The sequence below is a fragment of the Orcinus orca genome, chromosome 7, assembly GCF_937001465.1.
Source record: "Orcinus orca chromosome 7, mOrcOrc1.1, whole genome shotgun sequence".
In the NCBI taxonomy this organism is placed as follows: domain Eukaryota; kingdom Metazoa; phylum Chordata; class Mammalia; order Artiodactyla; family Delphinidae; genus Orcinus; species Orcinus orca.
The window spans coordinates 70309970-70329701 of record NC_064565.1 but is presented as its reverse complement, the minus strand read 5'-3'; the positions used below and the strand labels follow the sequence as shown (position 1 = coordinate 70329701).

Genomic DNA, 19732 nt, shown 5'->3' with positions numbered 1-19732 from the left:
ATTATCATGTTGCTATAACTGTACCATCCAGTAGAGTAGTTCACTCATCTTTTCCAGTTTCCAGTTTCATTGTTTAAAAATCTTCCATATGCTAATGTCTCCTAAATCTATATCTGCAGCCCACACCTTTCCCTTCGAGTTAGATTTTCTCTATATCCTGCTGCAACTTAGGTATTTTTAGCCATCTGAAGTGTAACATGTCCAGAATAGAATTATTGATTTTCCACATCCACCCCAACTTGGAGCCTTTCTGTTTTGAGCTCTGCCTTTATATATGTATATATAGATATTCAAACTCCTGCCTCTTCTCACCCTTGAACAAGCCACATCATCTTTTGCCTGGTTGATTGTTATTGTCTCCTAAGTGGTCTCTTTGCTTCTGCCATTATCCTCTGTTCTCAGCACAGAGCCGGAGTTAAGAAATCTTAGTTGTTTTCCTTCCAGTCTTAGCATTTTTGAGCCATTGAAGAGAAGTAGTGAAATCAGATCTGTATTTTAAATAAGTTAGTCCAGTAAGTTTGAAGCAATGCTAGTTCAGAGTTCTTTTTTTCAGGAAGAAGGGATAGCAAGGGATATGTTTTATCTTTCAGGAGTCAGAATTTGGTTAAATAAAATGCAAATGTTTATAATTTGAAATTTTTCCTTAAATAAAGTGAACCATTATTTAATTGTATCTGGTCTGTAGATCCCTTTAGGTTTTGCTTCCTATTCAAGTTTTAAAGGGCATTTAAAATACATTATAAGGTAGCATGGTACATCTAGGAACAGTTATTTTACATGTTTAAGTATTTTTATATTCTATTATATTATCTTATATTTATTTCAGCATAGAAATAATGTTTGTAATGTCTGCATATGTTTGTTATATAATTATGGAAGATCAGGGAAGGAAAACTTATAAATCTGTCTCCAGAAACTAACACAACATTTTAAATCAACTATACTCCAATAAAATTTTTTTAAAAAGCTGTCTCTTTGTAAGTATTGCAAATGTATAGTGCAAAGTTATACAGCATTATATACTCAACATTCCAGTTACCATTGATAAGAAAAACCCATTAAACTGTTGCAACACCCACCAAAACTAAAATGATACAAAATTCTGTAGCTAGAGATAGATTGATTTGAGTGAGTGTATGTATCTACATATACGTATATAATCTCCCAAACATTAGATATAATGTTCTTTTTTCCCCTGTTGTGTTCAGAAAATGCATTTGTGGTCAGCCTTTTTTTTCTCTTCTGGGATGGGGAGTTTGATTTTAGAGAGTTGAATGCCTTGTGCATTTGTTTGTTTTACTGAGTTGATACCTAATGATTTTATTTAAATATTTTAACATTTCTGTTTATACACTACAAAATTCTGTGTTTTCAAGATTTTTGTATATAATCAGGTGAGATCAGAAAACATAACTCTTAAGTCTGATCTTTCGTATTGTGTGTTTGATATTCTAGTATTTAAGAACTGGATATAGGACATTGGAATTTGAAAATTAATAGTTTTTCATGTTAAGGAAGACACTGATCCTTTCAGATTCCTTGCAATCATAATTGTATAATCACCAGGTACTTACTTTATGTCGGTTGTGTGCAAATACAGTATGGTAGGTTAGTTGTTAAAAGAGATAAAAGAAATCTATAACATCTCCCATCCTCACTCCTTATTGTAGAATAGACTTGAACCTTATTTTCCATGTTTATTTAAAAAGTGTTTTAATTCAAACTACTTTCTTATAATTTTTATTATTGTTGTTGTTACTATTTTGCTTTAACAGAGACATCATATTGGAGATCGCAGTCTTTCCTTATGTAATATGTTCCTCGATGAAATGGCCAAACAAGCTAGAAATCTCATCACTGATATTTGCACGGAACAGTGTACTCTTAGTGACCAGGTGATAATTTAAATGTTCCCTTACAGATAGGAAAATTGTGTAGGAAGGCAAGAAAATGATCTCTTAGCTAGTTCTTTTCCATTTTTTAATTTTATTCTCACACTATCAGTAAATCTCATTACCTCATGTTGTGAAACTCCATTATTAGGTTTTTTAAAAATTCCCTCTGTCCTTAGGATTACAGTTTAAAATTAAGCTTCTAGCTTGGCATTCAAGTCCCTTCCTAAGGTAGCTCAAACCACTCTAGCCTGTACTTTATACTCCACTACCTAGTCATTCTAACTAGATTCTGAACACATCATGTCCTATCATAGTCTTGGTCTTCATAGGCCATTTTCCTTTCAGTAAAATGTTCTTTCTTATTCCTCATTTGCCTGGTATTTTTTAACTTGTCCTTTAACTGTAGCTTTGATATAACTACCTCTATGAAGTGTTTCTTCACACAAGATTTACCTGTTTCTGTTTTTCACCAAGCTGAGTGGGCTCTCCAAGCTGGCTAGGTAAACTCTACATCTCACCTATTACCTCTCTTTTTAGTGCTAGCATGATATTTGCCACATAGTCTGGATTTAGCTAAGGTTTGTTTCAGTAGTTAATGTTTTCAAAGTAATTGGTTTGTATGATTTCATTTCTTTTTAAACTTAGTTGCTGCCCAAGCATTGTGCCAAAACCATCAGTCAAGCAGTGAATAAGAAGTCAAAAAAACAGACTGGTAAGAAAGGGGAACCTGAAAGGGAAAAACCAGGAGTTGAGAGCATGAGGAAAAACAGACTTGTAGTGACCAAGTAAGCCATCCACTATTATTGTATCTTTTTGTTACAGGTAGAGGAGTTTTTTTTCATTTTTTGTACGGCATTAGTACTGAGGAAATGCTGGTAATTGTAAATTCTTCATTTCCCAGTTGTTAATTTTTTTGACCTTTTTGAACTTGATTAGCCAGTAAGTGCTTATTTCATCTCAAAATACATATTTTGGATTTTTGAAGAAAATACATGTAATAGATGTCATTTGTCTTTATATGTTGAATATTGAAGGCCAAGAATCTGTCTAAAAATTTGGGGGGGTATACTATAAGCAGTCTATAATTTTCAGTTTATTTAAAGTCAGATGTCTGACACTATTTTGGCATCTTGTCATATATTAGAAAATACTTGATGTCCTTTTTTTTTAATGGGTATATTAGACTAGATAGCATTCAGTGCTGTTTGTTTGTTTGTAGGGGAGGTATAGATGAGCAATAATAGGTGAGTATTTTTTGTTTAAAGTAAATTTTCTACTTCCTTTCTTCCTGTGTTGAGCAAGCTATTGGCCATTTTGTAGACAGCTTTCTTCCTCCAGAACAGAAAATACAGCAGGAGTTGGAAATAATTCTTTATGAGTGCAGAATAAGCTCTTTCTTATATATTAAGTCAGTATAGTCATCATCTGAATGAAGAAACAAATGAATGATGCTGTCTTTAGAAAATTGCTCTCAAAGGTTAGTGATACCCTTAGAGATTTTGAACTTGTCAGTTCAGATCTTGAGAGAAAAAATCGATTTTGCAGTTATTATTCCCCAATAAAGTCTGATATGTTTATAAAATTAATTTTGTATTGCTGTGATGAAATGCTAAAAAAAATTTTTAATTTACTGTTTAATAATATTTTTTCAGCCTTGATAAATTGCACACTGCACTTTCTGAGTTGTGTTTCTCTATAAATTATGTACCAAACATGGTGGTTTGGGAACATACCTTTACCCCACGAGAATATTTGACTTCTCATCTGGAAATCCGCTTTACTAAGTAAGAAAGAGTATAAACTGTTTTTGTTTGTTGGTTTAGTTAATGAGTTTGTTATATTTATTCTTCATATCTATGCAATGTTTACTTTTATGAGGGAAAGCATTAGTAGAAATGGTATATAAATAATATATAAATTAGTAGAAACGGTAGTATAAAAAATAATGAACTGGGAAGTATAAAGAATAGTGAACTGGGAATTACTTAAATTATCCAGATTCTTATCCCATATTTATTAACTAGTTGTAACACTGGACAAGCCAGTTAATCTCTGTGAGTCTTAACTTCCTTGTAAGAAAAAGGGAGAAGATTAGAGCAAATCAGTGTACTTCAGCGGACAGGTGGCAACCCAGTAGGATCATGAAATCAGTTTAGAAGGTTGTAGTCAATATTTAAAGGAAGAAAGAAGAGGGAGGGAAGTAAAGAAGGAAGAAGAAATAGGAAAAAAATCAGTGCATTGCATGTAGTAAGTAGAAATACTGCTTCATGAAACTGTTTATGTATGTGTGTACTGTGTTGTGATGCTAGATACATATCTTATAGTGGATCACAGTCAAATGTGTGAAAACCTCAGGACTAGATGAACACTTAAGTCTTGTGAATTCCAACGCATGCTGTTATGCCAGTAGAATTCTAGACTCTTGAGGTGCTCGATTCTATTTTATAAGTTATATATATGTTTCTTGCAATGATATTTTATGTAACAAGTCAGAAATCTTTTAATTTTGTAAACATTGCTTCAGCCTTTTTCTAAAATTACACACTTATTTATTAAAGAAAATATTGATTCAACATGTTTTTCTTGAAGGCCTTAAGGCAATTTATGAAACAAAATTTTGCCAAAGGTTTTTCAAAAACTTTAGCAAAAGGTTGTAGTCACTAACAAGTGTTTGTGCCATATGCATAACATTGTGTTTGTTAAGTACTATGAGTAGTAATGAAACGGTATAAAGCTTAGAGCTTCGACAATTATAGAACAAAGTAGAATATTTAAATAGGCAGTAAATTGAGTGTTAAGTCATCAGCTGAGAAGAGTCCAGTGTTGAGCAAAGACTATCTTTTGCTCTTCTTTAGTAAGGTAGGCATCCTGAAAGTGAAACCCAGACTGCTCCAGTATTTAGACCAAAGGGACATTACGCCTTCTGGTATTTATTGCTCTCAACTGGGTGGGGTAGGGAGTGGTGGGTGGAAGGTAGGGTTCAGTTTACAACTCCCTTGTTTTCCTTCTGTAAACAGTCTGGTCCGTTAATCCACGGAGAAGCAGATGTTCTTTTTACCAAACATCTACTTAGTGATCAGGATCAAGGCAAGGCTATATAAACTTGTTTACCTGGGAAAGATTTTTATGCCAGGACAAATAGCTTGTGAGTATTAGTTTGTTGATTTTTGCTGATCACTTGAGCACAGTCTTAGGACTTACGGGCTGTGTACAAGGATAGCAGTTTTTGTCTTGAGTTGTTCTTCTGGGACTGATACTAGTGATGGGGTTTGTCTGGTGTCTTTATGGATTCATCCTTACAAATACAAGTCTAAGATCTTTGTAAATCTAATGCTCAGGGAGTTTTAAAGAAGGTGGCTAATGTGGGAAAAGATAGTTTAGGAAAGTATTTTCAACACTTGTTTCCTTTTAGGCTTATACAGTTTCCTGGGGTATAAACCAAACAGATCTGTGTTTTATGTGGTGTGAGTGATTATTGTACAATAAAGCTTTTGTTGTTGCCATGCTTTGATTGTCATGCATTTTGTTGAGAGGTAGCCCTAAGTCAGGCAGGTGTGGGGTCAAATCCTAGACCCACCACTTCCAAACAAAGTGACCTTGAGCAGTTTACTTGAATTCTGCACCTTAGTTGTTTTTTTTTTCCCCCTCTATGCAATGGTGGTGATAACTGCATAGTAGGGTTATTAAATATGAAGATTGTAGGTAATATATATAAAGCCTAAAAAATTACTGGCACATAACAGTGCCAAAGGAATGCAGGCTATGGACTAAATAGTCCACTGTACTTGCTGGAGACAGCATATCGTGTTAAAGGAATTTTTTAAACCTCTTTATTCTTAAATAATTTTTATTACTGATGCCCTTAGTATTTTTTTTAATCACTTGCATTCCCATTTCATTATACCTTTTAGGTATATATTCTTTTTTAAAGTTGTTTCTTTGGAAGATAAACATAGTAGTAATTTCATGAACTTGTAACAAAGTGTATTTAAAATTTCATTGCCTATTTAATATTAGAGATCAGTAGATTGAATGGCCTGTTTATATAGATACAACAATTAGAACTTTTTAATTATTTTTTTACCCCCCCCCAGGTCTATTGTTGGAATGACTATGTATAATCAAGCCACACAGGAAATTGCAAAACCGTCAGAGCTTCTGACAAGTGTAAGAGCATACATGACTGTACTCCAGTCAATAGAAAACTATGTGCAAATTGATATTACAAGAGTATTTAATAATGTGCTTCTTCAACAAACACAACATTTAGACAGTCATGGAGAGCCAACCATTACAAGTCTGTACACAAATTGGTAAGGAACGTATTTAGAAATTTGGAGTGATATAAAGTTTCTTCGTAATGAATGCCTTCTGAAAGTTTTTTTTTTTAATGGATAATTGCTCATTCATGTTATTAGTCAACTTTAAAATTATATGCAGTAATGTATACCATAATAAATTTTGAATTAATTTCTCCATTTGTAAATTTACTTTTCGCCTTAGGTATCTGGAAACTTTGTTAAGACAAGTCAGCAATGGTCATATAGCTTATTTCCCTGCAATGAAAGCATTTGTGAACTTACCTACGGAAAATGAATTAACATTTAACGCAGAGGAATATTCTGACATATCAGGTGAATAATACTCTGACATGTTTTAGAGAATGAAGAAAGCTTGATTCTTTTGGTTTTGATTCTGTTGTGACTATTTTTATTCAATTATATGGATAATCATACATTGTATCTTAGACTTAGCTTTGCATTTGTGTTCTTATTTATTCTACTGACTTTTCTTCGGGTTTTCCATTAATAATTTGTTTCTTAAAATATTTGCTCTGTCAAAGTATAAAATTTCATTTCCTTTCAGAAATGAGGTCGTTATCAGAACTGCTAGGCCCATATGGTATGAAGTTCCTAAGTGAAAGCCTTATGTGGCATATTTCATCACAAGTTGCTGAACTTAAGGTAATATAGTCTTTATTGATTTTAGCTTTAAAACATTTCAAGAATATGAGCAGCAAGCCTAGAAGCCTCAGGGAACAAATTTCTCATCTTTAATTTCTTGTGTTCTTTTCAGTATGAAATAATAGAAGAATTATGGTCCAGTAATTTAGCTTTTGCCAACTATTTTTTATTTCAGACTGAATAAGCAGATTCTTCTAGAACTGTTTGTATTTTTAGTGCTTCTTTGCCATTTAATGTGGTGGGTTGAGTACTATGATGTGATAATAAAAACTAGTCTATTCATATCTATGAGAATTCAAGGTATCTGATATCCTTAACAGTGCTGCAAGGCCCCTAGAGGATCTGGCCTTCCACTTTTTCTCACCTTTTACACTCCTCCATCCTGGCTGGCCTACTTGCTATTGTGTCATCTCAAAATACTCTTCACTAAGATACTGTCTCAGCTTGTCTTCTCATAACATTCATGTATTTTCAATTATCAGAATATCCCTCCTTGAACACACTTTTAAAAATCGCAACCATTACTTTTTATTCTTTTTATCCAGCTTTATTTGTATTTTACTTGTGACCTTTCATGTCATGCATCTTATGTCACTCACTAGAATAAAAACTCAATTATAAACTCTCTTAAAACCTTAGTGCTAGGGCTTCCCTGGTGGTGCAGTGGTTGCAAATCTACCTGACAATGCAGGGGACACGGGTTCGAGCCCTGGTCTGGGAAGATCCTACATGCCACGGAGCAACTAGGCCCGTGAGCCACAACTACTGAGCCTGTGCGTCTGGAGCCTGTGCTCCGCAACAAGAGAGGCCGTGATAGTGAGAGGCCCGCGCACCATGATGAAGAGTGGCCCCTGCTTGCCACAACTAGAGAAAGCCCTCGCACAGAAACGAAGACCCAACACAGCCAAAAATTAATTAGTTAATTAATTAATTAAAAAAACCTTGGTGCTAAATTAGTGTCCAGCACATAGTAGTGCTTGGTAAATATCTGTTGGATTCAAAAATAAAAACAGGTAGCTTTCCTTACTCTTTACTTTGTTCTAGGACTTTTCTAAGCTCTTTATATATTTTTTATTAACTCCTTTAAATTCTTAAAACTGCTATTGTCCCTATTTTACAAATTAGAAAAGTAAGACCAAGAAAGATTAAGTAACTTGTCCAGGCTCACATGCTAATAAGTGGTGAAACTTTTAATTTGAATCTATATAGTCTATCTGGCTCCAGAGTTTATACTAGTACCCTACTACACTGTCTCGAGAAATGCAAGAGATCTTAGCAGTCAGCTAACCCACCCTTATCTGATGCCGGAATATACATTTTTCTGGGTGGATGATTTGGTCTTGTTGAAAATGAGGCAGTCTTATCAATTACTGCATATCTCTAGTTATGTTAATATCTAAGTAGTAATTTTTGATTGGTCCTCATTCTTACATCAAGAGGTAGAGACTGCCTCTAACAACATGACCCTTCACATATTTAGAAACTTTTGTTGGTATTTCTCTTCCCTAGGTGAAGTATATTCATATTTAGTCTCACGTTCTTCTATTACAAATTCTATCTTATTGGTGTCACTTTTAGAGGCTGGTGCCCTGAACTGAGAATAAACTTCAGCTAGAGATCTGAGTAGTGAGGGTGCACCTACTTACCCTGGACACCATACTTACTGATACTGATACTGTTTAAGATAGCATCAGCACTTTACATAGCTATACCATCCTGTTTTCAACTTGGAATCAGGTACCTTTTTTTCCCTTCCCCCTTCCTCCTTCTCCTTTCCTCCTTTCCCCTGTCCCCCTCCCCTTTTGTTTTCATATACAGACTCGAACCAGGCTTTCTACATCTTGTATTTTGTGTGATTTCGTTTTTTAGACCTTTATTTTTGTTCCTTTAATAATTTATCTTGTTAGATATTGTTCATTATTTCTGGATATTTTTTTAGTTCAGATTTTGTCATAGTCTTTCAGTAATCCTTTTATAAACTTAACTGTCTTAGCTATGTCCTTAAATATCAATGTTATCAAATACATTCCTATTCTTTAAAAGAAATGGAAGGAGCTTATGTTTTAACATTTCTCTTTTGTATCTTGGAATGACCATATTTTCTTTCTCAGATATTAAAATTTAATTTAAAGTTGATGTCATAATAGTATAGTGTTGACTTCTTTTTTAATACTATGAGTTTTCTGACTCACGAGTGTTATTTCTTGGCTGGATTCTTTTTCAAATATTTGGTAATATTAAACCTGAGTTAAAAAGCTAGACAAGAGAAACTTTTTGTGTAAGAGCTTAGATTTATTATCTTTGGAGATACGTGGGTGTGAATTAGCTTGGGTTTCTCATTAAATGTAGTATACCCCAAAACCAAGATGGTTTAGGATACTAAAACATTTTTTTCTCTAAAACTTTTGATTTTAGTAATCTATGTGATTTTCCTTAACTTTTCTTTTTACCTTCATAAAAACTTGCCTATTTTATTAATGATTTAATGTTAGTTGTAAGACTTTTAGAAAATCACATAATTATGTTTTGGTATTTAGGGGCTTTTTATTTTTATTTTTTTGCTTCTCAAACACTAAATCCTGATTTAATTGAGTATTTTTCAGACGTCTTCTTCATGTGGTCAACCGTAAATATGAAAGCTTTACATTTCTAGCATTGTGCCCATTATCATTTAGATTTCTGCAAAACAAAGCTAGTCCTGAGGATTTAGTTTTCTGGAATTGCACAGTGCTTTACAGTGGTTTTCTTAGAGATCCTTCTTAATAATCCCAAATTGTAATTCAGATTTCTCTGAATTTATTATATTTTTTAATTAATTAATTTATTTATTTTGGCTGCGTTGGATCTTCGTTGCTACACGTGGGCTTTCTCTAGTTGTGGCGAGCGGGGGCTACTCTTCATTGCAGTGCACAGGCTACTCTTTGTTGCAGTGCACGGGCTACTCTTTTTTGCAGTGCACAGGCTTCTCATTGTGGTGACTTCTCTTATTGTGGAGTATGGGCTCTAGGCACGTGGGCTTCAGTAGCTGTGGCTCGCGGGCTTAGTTGCTCCGTGGCATGTGGGATCTTTCCCGACCAGGGATTGAACCCATGTCCCCTGCATTGGCAGGTGGATTCTTAACCACTGAGCCACCAGGGAAGTCCCTCTGAATTTAACTACTTGTATATTATTAAGAACTGGAGGTGTTATTTATGACTTTGTATTCTCAGCCTCTGTGTACTGAGGCATACTTCAATGTGTATTCTTATAATTTATTCCATAAGAAATCTTATGATCATAATATAATGGTGTTTCATATAGACAAGTTCAGTGTGTTTTATATCTCATTGAGATAAATCTCCAAAAGTACTTGTCTTTCAGTGCTGATTCTAATTGCTTTGCATTTTTCAGTGTCCTATAAAATTACTTTCCTTAGAATAATCAAATTTATGAAATTACAGAAGTAAAATAACATACAGATTGCTGCTTCCAATACTGGTAGGCTAGGTTATTTAGATCAACTTTTCCCTTAAGGACAACTTTTTTGAAATGTATATATACACATATATATATGTATATAAAGAAAACATTTTCTAAAAAAGAGCTAAAAGGTCAGTGAGGTGTTTATTTCTAGGCTAAAATCAAGGAAAGCACTGGAAGCCACTGTGCTGATGTGAGGACATTCGCTGATCCAGAAGTAACATTTGTTAAGATTCAGCTGAGTCTTGGTGGTCTTGTGGAGCAAGGGGCTCCATAATCAAAACCCAAAGACTGCCCAGAGTGGGAGTGGAAAGGAATTCTGCTTAAATTCCCTTTCACCCTCTTTACATAGATACCCCAAAGAGTTATACCTTCAGGGTAACAGTGAACTGGAAATGATTCACACACACCCCCGTCCCCCCAGGATTTTCAGCCCTGTTTGTGTTACTCTTTTTGTTTTGAATCTCAAGTCTTGAATGTGGATTAAAAGCGGTCCTAGATTAGTAGTGCCCCAAGGTGCTTGGCAGACGCTAATAAAAATCCCCTCTGGAGAAAGGTATCTTCATCCTAGGATTCAAATGATTCCTGCAAATAATTTTTCACATGCAGTCACCTCCAGCTGAAGAGTGGAAGTCCGTTGGAGATTAAGGGAGGGAGGAGGGAGGAGGTCTAATACATCTGGCTGGCTATCATGATTCTTAGGTCGTTCTCCCTTTCTCTCTGGCCACCTTCTGTTCCTGATGTTCCTGAATGTAGAGTCCTCCTTGTCAGCATCACTTCTTAAGACGGTGAGAAGTTGGGTGTGTAACGACCCCCTCCCCCTTACAGACATGTAATAACCCTCTTGTTATCAAGCCCAAGTCTTCCTTTCTATGCCACTGCCTACAATTTCTGAGTCCTACCTAGGCCCTGAGGCTTCCATTAGCGTGCCTTCTGCATAGTATCTCCCCTACAGGAACTTAACTGCTCAAATTTCTCATCTCCACTTATTCTTTGCTCCGGTTTTCATCTTCTAGAATTTTGTTGGTGTCTCTCATTCTTCTTTTATCTCCTTTGTTACCAAAGATTTATGCCTTTTTATTTTTTTCCTATCACTTCAGTGTATTTCTGGAAGAAGCAGAGTTTAGACATAGATATAGAGTTCTCTACATTTAGCCAGCATGTAGTCTACATACTTGTTTGAACATTTCTATACGACAAATTTCTGAAAGTGGATCATTTTTTTCTGATATTGTCAAATATCCCTCAGAAAAGATTGTAACTCACACTCTCCATATTAGAGCATGATGATGCCGAAATAGCATTTTAATCTTTATGAAATTAGTGAATACAGTGTTTTGGGGGGAATTATAATATTTTTAAGATAGTTCTGTAACATCTTAGCTTTTAATTTTCTCTATTTTTATTTTTTATATTTAATCTAAACTGACATAAACTAAATATTATGTGGCTGCATCTTCTTTTTATCTTAAAGATTACCTTAATTGATTGTTTCAGTTCCTGTTTTAGCTGAGGACCTTTTTTATTTCAGAGTAAATTTGTGGGCCAATTAAAAAAAAGGAAAGCTTCTTTATACTTAATGGTTGTGAGTAAATCGTGTGTCAGACATAGTCAACACTATGCACATGTACTAATGATAAAACGTGTTTATTACTTTCTGGAGAAGAAAACAACCAGTGTCTCCATTCCTACTAAAATTCTTGGGGTGTTTCATTTGGAGTTGTGCCCATCGAGTCAACTTCTTCGAGTCTTGCCAGTTCTTTCGGTTCTTCTAGTTCTTCAGAGTCCTAGAAGGAGAAGTAAGAAATTTAAATATGAATTGTGCCAAGAATTTAACACTTTCTAACAGAAAACCAACATTTTTTTTAGTAGTCTTGATTCTTTTCACTTGATTAGTCTCAGTTTGTTCCAAACCATTTAGTTATAATTCCTAGTTACAGCTTTTGAGCCATTTGTCAGAGATATTAATCAATGGCTTTAAATGTATAGAAAGCTCTGTTTCAGGGTGCAATCGAGGGAGAAAAGAAATTTATATAAACTATACTTTTAAGAGGAGACATCATTAACTTTTTTTTAAGAGTAATGTGCAAACAAATAATTCGGGGTAATCGTTCTTAAACCATGGTCCCCAGATAGCAGTGGCAGCCTTGCCTTGGATCTTAATAAAAATGCACAAGTTTTGGTTCTACCTAAGATCTGCTAAATCAGAACCTGTGGAGCTAGAACCCAACAAGTCCTCCAGATCATTCTGATGCACACTGAAGATTAACAACCATTTCTTTGGGGATTAAGAGCATGGATTTTAAAATCAGGCATACCTGAATTTAAATTCCAAATTCCACTGTTTAATATCTATAACTTTGGGTAAGTTATCTAACTTCTCTGAGCCTTAGTTTTCTCAGTTGTGAAATTGGACTGTCACCTCCCTCATTTGGATGAGGGTAAATGGGATTGTTTGTAAATTGCCTAGTAGAGGAGCCTAAAAATGATTACAGAATCTTACTATTAAATATATACAATAATTTATTGATTCTAAAACAATTATCCTATATTAGCATTTCTGAAATTATACATGTCTTATAGTCATATGATTAGAAAACATTGTGTCAGTTTAATTGGTAGAGGTTTTTTTTAAATTTATTTATTTTTGGCTACATTGGGTCTTTGTTGCTGTGAGTGGGCTTTCTCTAGTTGCGGCGAGCGGGGGCTACTCTTCATCGCGGTGCGTGGGCTTCTCATTGCGGTAGTTTCTCTTGTTGTGGAGTACAGGCTCTATGTGCGTGGGCTTCAGTAGTTGCAGCATGCGGGCTTCAGTAGTTGCGACACGCAGGCTCAGTAGTTGTGGCTCGCGGGCTCTAGAGTGCAGGCTCAGTAGTTGTGGTGCACTGGCTTAGTTGCTCCGTGGCATGTGGGATCTTCCCAGACCATGTCCCCTGCATTGGCAGGCAGATTCTTAACCACTGCGCCACCAGGGAAGCCCGAGTTTTTTTCTTAATGGCACATTAGATAATGGTGCATTTAATATTCATTGCTGTCTTTGATTCACTGATACATGATATTTTGTTCAAGGTGCGTGAGCACAGTCAAGGTTGGGCATATATTTGAGTGTATACTGATTGATGGGACAAGTATTGAATAGGCCTCAGAGAGAGCAGGTAGTCTAATTAGACACTGTAGAGGTTGAATTTAGCAAATAAATGTTGCTGGAGCTGAACATCTGAATGAGAGCATAAACAGAAATGATCTCAAGTGGAACATAAGCAAAATTCATACTAGTATGGGAAAAATTACTTTTATAGATTTTCCATGGAGTTTTTCATGCTCCCCTTAAATCAGTTGTCATCAGCCTTTGGCTTGTAACACAACCACTATGGCACTTCAACAATATGCTTGCTACATACATCTCCACACCCAGACCTGCTGAATTGAGATATCCAGGCTTTCCAAATACATATACCCACTATCTCTGCCAGAATAAAATTGATTATATTTGTTTGAGTTATAACTTTTAAATGAAATTACTTTTCCAGTACTCCTTTTAAGAAAAGCATTGTTTAATGAGTTATACTTTTCTTAATTAGCTATCCTTCACTCTCTTCCCTCTCTTCTCTTCCCTTTTCTCAGTGATCCCTGAAAGAGGAGGTAGATAGTTGACATTTCCTTTTTGTGCTAGGAAACATTGCTCTGTTCTCTGTGAAGTGGTACCATACCCCTACAAGTTTTTGTCCCTCTGATTATATGTATATCCAATGATGAACTCTAGGCTATCTTTAGCCAGCTTTAACTTTAGCAAGTTCTTTTTGTTTTAGTTGGAATTTATTGCTCTCTATATCCACTTCAGTGTCTGCTTTTGATTATTGGTGCTGTTCTGTGTCTAAGCAGAAGATAATCCTTTATACTACTACTTATCTTTATTGCTTTTTCCTGAACTCCTCCCTTCTTGAATTTGCAAACTGAAGGAAAACATTAATTTTATGTAAATAATTTTAAAATTCTTTTATGAAAACAATAACAGAAACATAGCATAGAGCATCTAGATTTCATGTATTATTTTTCCTACTTGCTAGATTGTAATTTCCAAGCATGTTCTTATCTCATCAACATAAGGAGGTCTATGCCTGACCTAGGATCTTCCTTTTCCTTTCTTTAGAAACTTGTGGTGGAAAATGTTGATGTGCTAACACAAATGAGGACCAGCTTTGACAAACCAGACCAGATGGCTGCACTCTTTAAAAGATTATCGTGTGAGTAAATCATGATACTTTTTATAAGCATTAAGAACACCTTGACACTCAGTATTTAGCTTTTGCTCAAATTTTATAAATATAAATAGTAAGTTATGAAAAGTACTCTTCAGTAATGAGGAGAACTAGAAAATTTTTGCAGTCAAAGGAACTTTTAAGTGAATGGCTTACCTGTTTCATATTTTTTTTCTTTACAATACTCTTAGTACCATGTGTCAGATATTTGATATCATTATCAATTAGTTCATGAACCCATTAAATTAAATACAATAAATCTATATTAATTTAGACTGAAGGAGATTTAACTTTAGAGTCTGTAATTTTCTGAAAATCCACTTTATCGAGGTATTGCTTATGTAAGTAAAATGCACACATTTAAATGAACGGTGTGATGGATTTTGACAAATGTTGTGTACATCCACATAACCATTACCACAGTCAAGATGTAGAGCAGTCCATTAACCTCAGAAAGCTTCTCATGACTCTTTGTAGTCAGTTTCACACCGTTAGACAGTGACTGATCTGATTTCTATCACTGTAGATTAAATTTGCCTGTTCCAAAACTTCATATAAACAGAATCACACAGTATATACTCTTTCATATATATTGTTGAGATTCACCCCTCTGTGTTAAGTGGATCAGTACTTTGTTCCTTTTATTGCTAACTAGTATTCATTGCATGAAAACCTGAGCCTACAACTTAAAAAACTATCTTCTTGATACTGATTCTTTGTGGGAGATATGTGAAATAGCAGTGAATCTTAAGTGTTTATTAAAGTATGTTTAGCCAAGTACCTATTTTAGATGTACTTGAATTAATTTCATTTGATTTTTGTCCTTGAACTCAAAGTTATAATTAAAAATTATTTTAAAGTCATACTTCTTACTAATTCATTCAAAAGCCTTTACAACATTAAAAATTTAGTGAAATCCTAAATAAAATATTCTCCGTATTTGAGAAAACCAGAGAGTTTATTTTCCCAAGTAAAAAATAACCCTGAAGTAAATTAAAGATGCATATATTTTATATACTTCCCCTTTGATGTTTTTCTTTTAAATGTTTTGCAGCTATATCAAATTTTATAAAACTATAAAATGATTTAGAGAATCACTTTATTAGGCTATCTTATCCTGCTTTTAAAAATAGAAACTTTGGAGCTTCCCTGGTGGCACAGTGGTTAAGAATCTGCCTGCCAAAGCAGAGGACACGGGTTTGAGCCCTGGTCCGGGAAGATTCCACATGACGTGGAGCAAGTTTGTGTGCCACGACTACTGAGCCTGCACTCTAGAGCCCATGAGCCACAACTACTGAGCCCTTGTGCCACAACTACTGAAGCCTGCGCGCCTAGAGCCCGTGCGCCGCAAATAGAGAAAGCCCACACGCAGCAACAATGACCCAACGCAGCCAAAAAATAAATGAATAAAAAAATACAAAATTATTTAATAAAAGTTAATATAAGACTATACTACAGGGGCTTCCCTGGTGGCGCAGTGGTTGGGAGTCCACCTGCCAATGCAGGGAACACAGGTTTGTGCCCCGGTCTGGGAGGATCCCACATGCCGCGGAGTGGCTGGGCCCATGAGCCATGGCCGCTGAGCCTGCGCGTCCAGAGCCTGTGCTCCGCAACGGGAGAGGCCACAACAGTGAAAGGCCCGCGAACCACAAAAAAAAAACAAAAAAACAAAAACTATACTACAGGTTGCCTTTTAGAACAGATCAGTGGTTGCCAGAACTGTAAAGGGAAAGCAGCAAAGGAGTTTTTTGGGGTGATGAAGTTGGTCACCACTGTGGTGATGGTGGTAACACAGATCTACACATGTTAAATTTTTCCTAGAGCTGTACACTGAAAGGGGGAAAAGTCAAGTTTACTGTATGGAACTTTAAAAAATGAAATGAAAAAAAGGAAAGATTGACTTGGTAGCATTATAGGGAGGAGGAGTGTGAATAAACACTTAGTAAGGGGACTTCCCTGGTGGCACTTCGGAATCCACCTGCCAATACAGGGAACCCAGGTTCGATCCCTGGTCCAGGAAGATCCCACATGCTGCGGAGCAACTAAGCCCATGCACCACAACTACTGAGCCTGCACGCCGCAACTACTGAAGCCCATGTGCTGCAACTGCCGAGCCCACGTGCTGCAACTACTGAAGCCTGTGTGCCTAGAGCTCATGCTCTGCAACAAGAGAAGCCACCGCAACGAGAAGCCTGTGCACCACAACTAGAAAAAGCCCATGCATGGCAATGAAGACCCAACACAGCCAAAAATAAAAAATTAAAAAAAAAAATCTTAGTAGGATATTATTTTTTAAATCCCTATCTGATCTCTTTTGTTCATTGTTTTTTTTTAACGTCTTTATTGGAATATAATTGCTTTACAATAGTGTGTTAGTTTCTGCTTTATAACAAAGTAAATCAGCTATACATACATACACATATATCCCCATATACCCTCCCTCTTGTGTCTCCTTCCCACCCTCCCTATCCCACCCCTCTAGGTGGTCGCAAAGCACCGAGCTGATCTCCCTATGCTCTGTGGCTGCTTCCCACTAGCTATCTGTTTTACATTTGGTAGTGTATATATGTCCATGCCACTCTCTCACTTCTTCCTAGCTTACCCTTACCCCTCCCCATGTCCTCGAGTCCATTCTCTACGTCTGCGTCTTTATTCCTGTCCTGCCCCTAGGTTCTTCAGAACCATTTTTTTTCTTTTTTTTTAGATTCCATATATATGTGTTAGCTTATGGTATTTGTTTTTCTCTTTCTGACTTACTTCACTCTGTATGACAGACTCTAGGTCCATCCACCTCACGACAAATAACGCAATTTTGTTTCTTTTTATGGCTGAGTAATATTCCATTGTGTATATGTGCCATATCTTCTTTATCCATTCTTCTGTCATTGGACTCTTAGGTTGCTTACATGTCCTGGCTATTGTAAATAGAGCTGCAGTGAACATTGTGCTACATGACTCTTTTTGAATTATGGTTTTCTCAAGGTATGTGCCCAGTAGTGGGATCACTGGGTGTATGGTAGTTCTATTTTTAGTTTTTTAAGGAACCTCCATACTCTTCTCCATAGTGGCTGTATCAATTTACATTCCCACCAGCAGTGCAAGAGGGTTCCCTTTTCTCCACACCCTCTCCAGCCTTTATTGTTTGTAGACTTTGATGATGGCCATTCTGACTGGTGTGAGGTGATACCTCATTGTAGTTTTGATTTGCATTTCTCTAATGATTAGTGATTTTGAGCATCCTTTCTTGTGTTTGCTGGCAATCTTTTGTTCATTGTTACACTATATACTTATATTTTCTAGTATGTTTTACTTTATTATTTTTTTTTCACATTTCTTTAATTTTTAAATACTCATTTGATCACCCAGCTGGCCTTAACCCTACTTAATTTCATGTTAATAAACAACGTTTTGACTGTGTCATCTGGTTAGAAGCAGCTAATCCACTGCAGTGTTCAATGCATGTTTACTGTTACTTTAACTCTTCTATTCGTGGATTTGAAACAAAATCTTTTTTGTGATTTGGAAAAAGAAAAGATCTGCTTGAGAGTGACTTATTTAGGGGAATAGAGAAAGCTACGCTTTGAGTTGAACTGTTTTCCAGAATACTCTCTTTTGTCTCTGATCTCTTCTTTACCTTTGTGCTGCCTTTATCCCATATACAGAAATTGATTTACTTTTGTAGCAGTTTGATTTTCATAGTCAACAAACACATTCTTTTAAATACCCTAAAAAAGAGAAAGCAATATAATTTATTAAAAGTAGCTCTGGGGAATTCCCTGGAGGTCCAATAGTTAGGTACTTGCACTGCCATGGCCCGGATTCAATCCCTGGTTGGGGAAGTAAGATCTTGCAAGGCACATGGTGCGGCCAAAAAAAAAAAAAGTAGCTCTGAATTGGGAGACAACCTGAAATTAACTTTTAGTTTTTTGGAATTTCTGACTATGTGACTTGAGCACATTTATTTTATTTATTAAAACAATAAGTTTGGGGCTTCCCTGGTGGCGCAGTGGTTGAGAGTCCGCCTGCCGATGCAGGGGACACAGGTTCGTGCCCCGGTCCGGGAAGATCCCACATGCCACGGAGCAGCTGGGCCCGTGAGCCAAGGCCACTGAGCCTGCGCATCCGGAGCCTGTGCTCCACAATGGGAGAGGCCACAGCAGTGAGAGGCCCGCGTACCGCAAAAAAAAAAAAAAAAAAAAAAAAAAAAAAACAATAAGTTAAACAAGATTTCTTAATGTGAAGTTTCTCAGAACTTTTAATGTTATTGTGCATATTCAAGAGGAGGTTATAGCTATAGTCTTTGCAAACTTCATTAAATTCTGGGTAACATCAAAGTATATGATTATATCACAGTACTTATTTTCTGATTGTTCACCTTATTCTCTGCATTCTTTTTTCTGGGTTTGCTGTCTTGTTTTTTGGACTGGAATGCCCTTTTGTTCTCACTCCTTTATGCCCATAAATTGGATGACATATTCTCAGAGAAATATTTTCTTTTACCCTCATTTTCTTCTCTCCTTATCTGGATAGTAACAACTTTCTAGTCTCATTTCTTGAATAACCATTTTATTGAACATCTTCTAGTCTTGTGGGTCTTAAGCACTCTGCTGAGTGCTATAGATAGATAAAAAGATAAGACTGTGCTCCTGTGGAATTTATATTTGTGCCTTACATGATTTTGTTAACACTTTTAATTCTCATCACATTTTGGCTTCTATTATGCCTTTCCATGTGTATTAATAAAAGATGCTTATGGTAAAGGTTTAAACAAACCACACAGGAGGTAGAAAGTCAAAACAAAATTCTCTCCAGTCCTACTTCTCAAAGGTTTAACTACAGTTAACAGTTTTCTGTACATCTGTCAAGAAATTTATTATGTATATACAAATATGTGTGTGTATATATGTATATACATATATATCTTCTCTCATATAAATAGGATCATATTTTCTTAGTTTTCTTGACAGTCCATTTAGACTGTTATTAAGGTCTAGATTATTATTTTGTTTATATTTGTTTCTTATATAGTACAATGACTTGTGTATGGGGAGTAATTCAATAAATTTTGGTTTTTTAAAATATGAAGGTATTGATCCTTCTAATTCTAATATCTCCTGGTTTTATTTAACCAAGTTTTGGTATTGAAAATAATAGC

At 35.6% G+C, this 19732-nt stretch overlaps 1 protein-coding gene across 2 annotated transcripts in view; it reads left to right on the top strand.

The window, feature by feature from the left end:
• The window catches only part of NCKAP1 (NCK associated protein 1), a 97520-nt gene that overhangs the window by 67564 nt on the left and 10224 nt on the right, over positions 1-19732 (top strand). For both annotated transcript variants that reach the window (XM_004267403.4, XM_004267404.3), the window contains 7 exons: positions 1776-1895; positions 2541-2680; positions 3548-3679; positions 5990-6208; positions 6399-6529; positions 6762-6859; positions 14469-14562. In XM_004267403.4, the coding sequence (XP_004267451.1) occupies positions 1776-1895; positions 2541-2680; positions 3548-3679; positions 5990-6208; positions 6399-6529; positions 6762-6859; positions 14469-14562 (934 nt within the window). The remainder of the gene's footprint in view (positions 1-1775; positions 1896-2540; positions 2681-3547; positions 3680-5989; positions 6209-6398; positions 6530-6761; positions 6860-14468; positions 14563-19732) is intronic.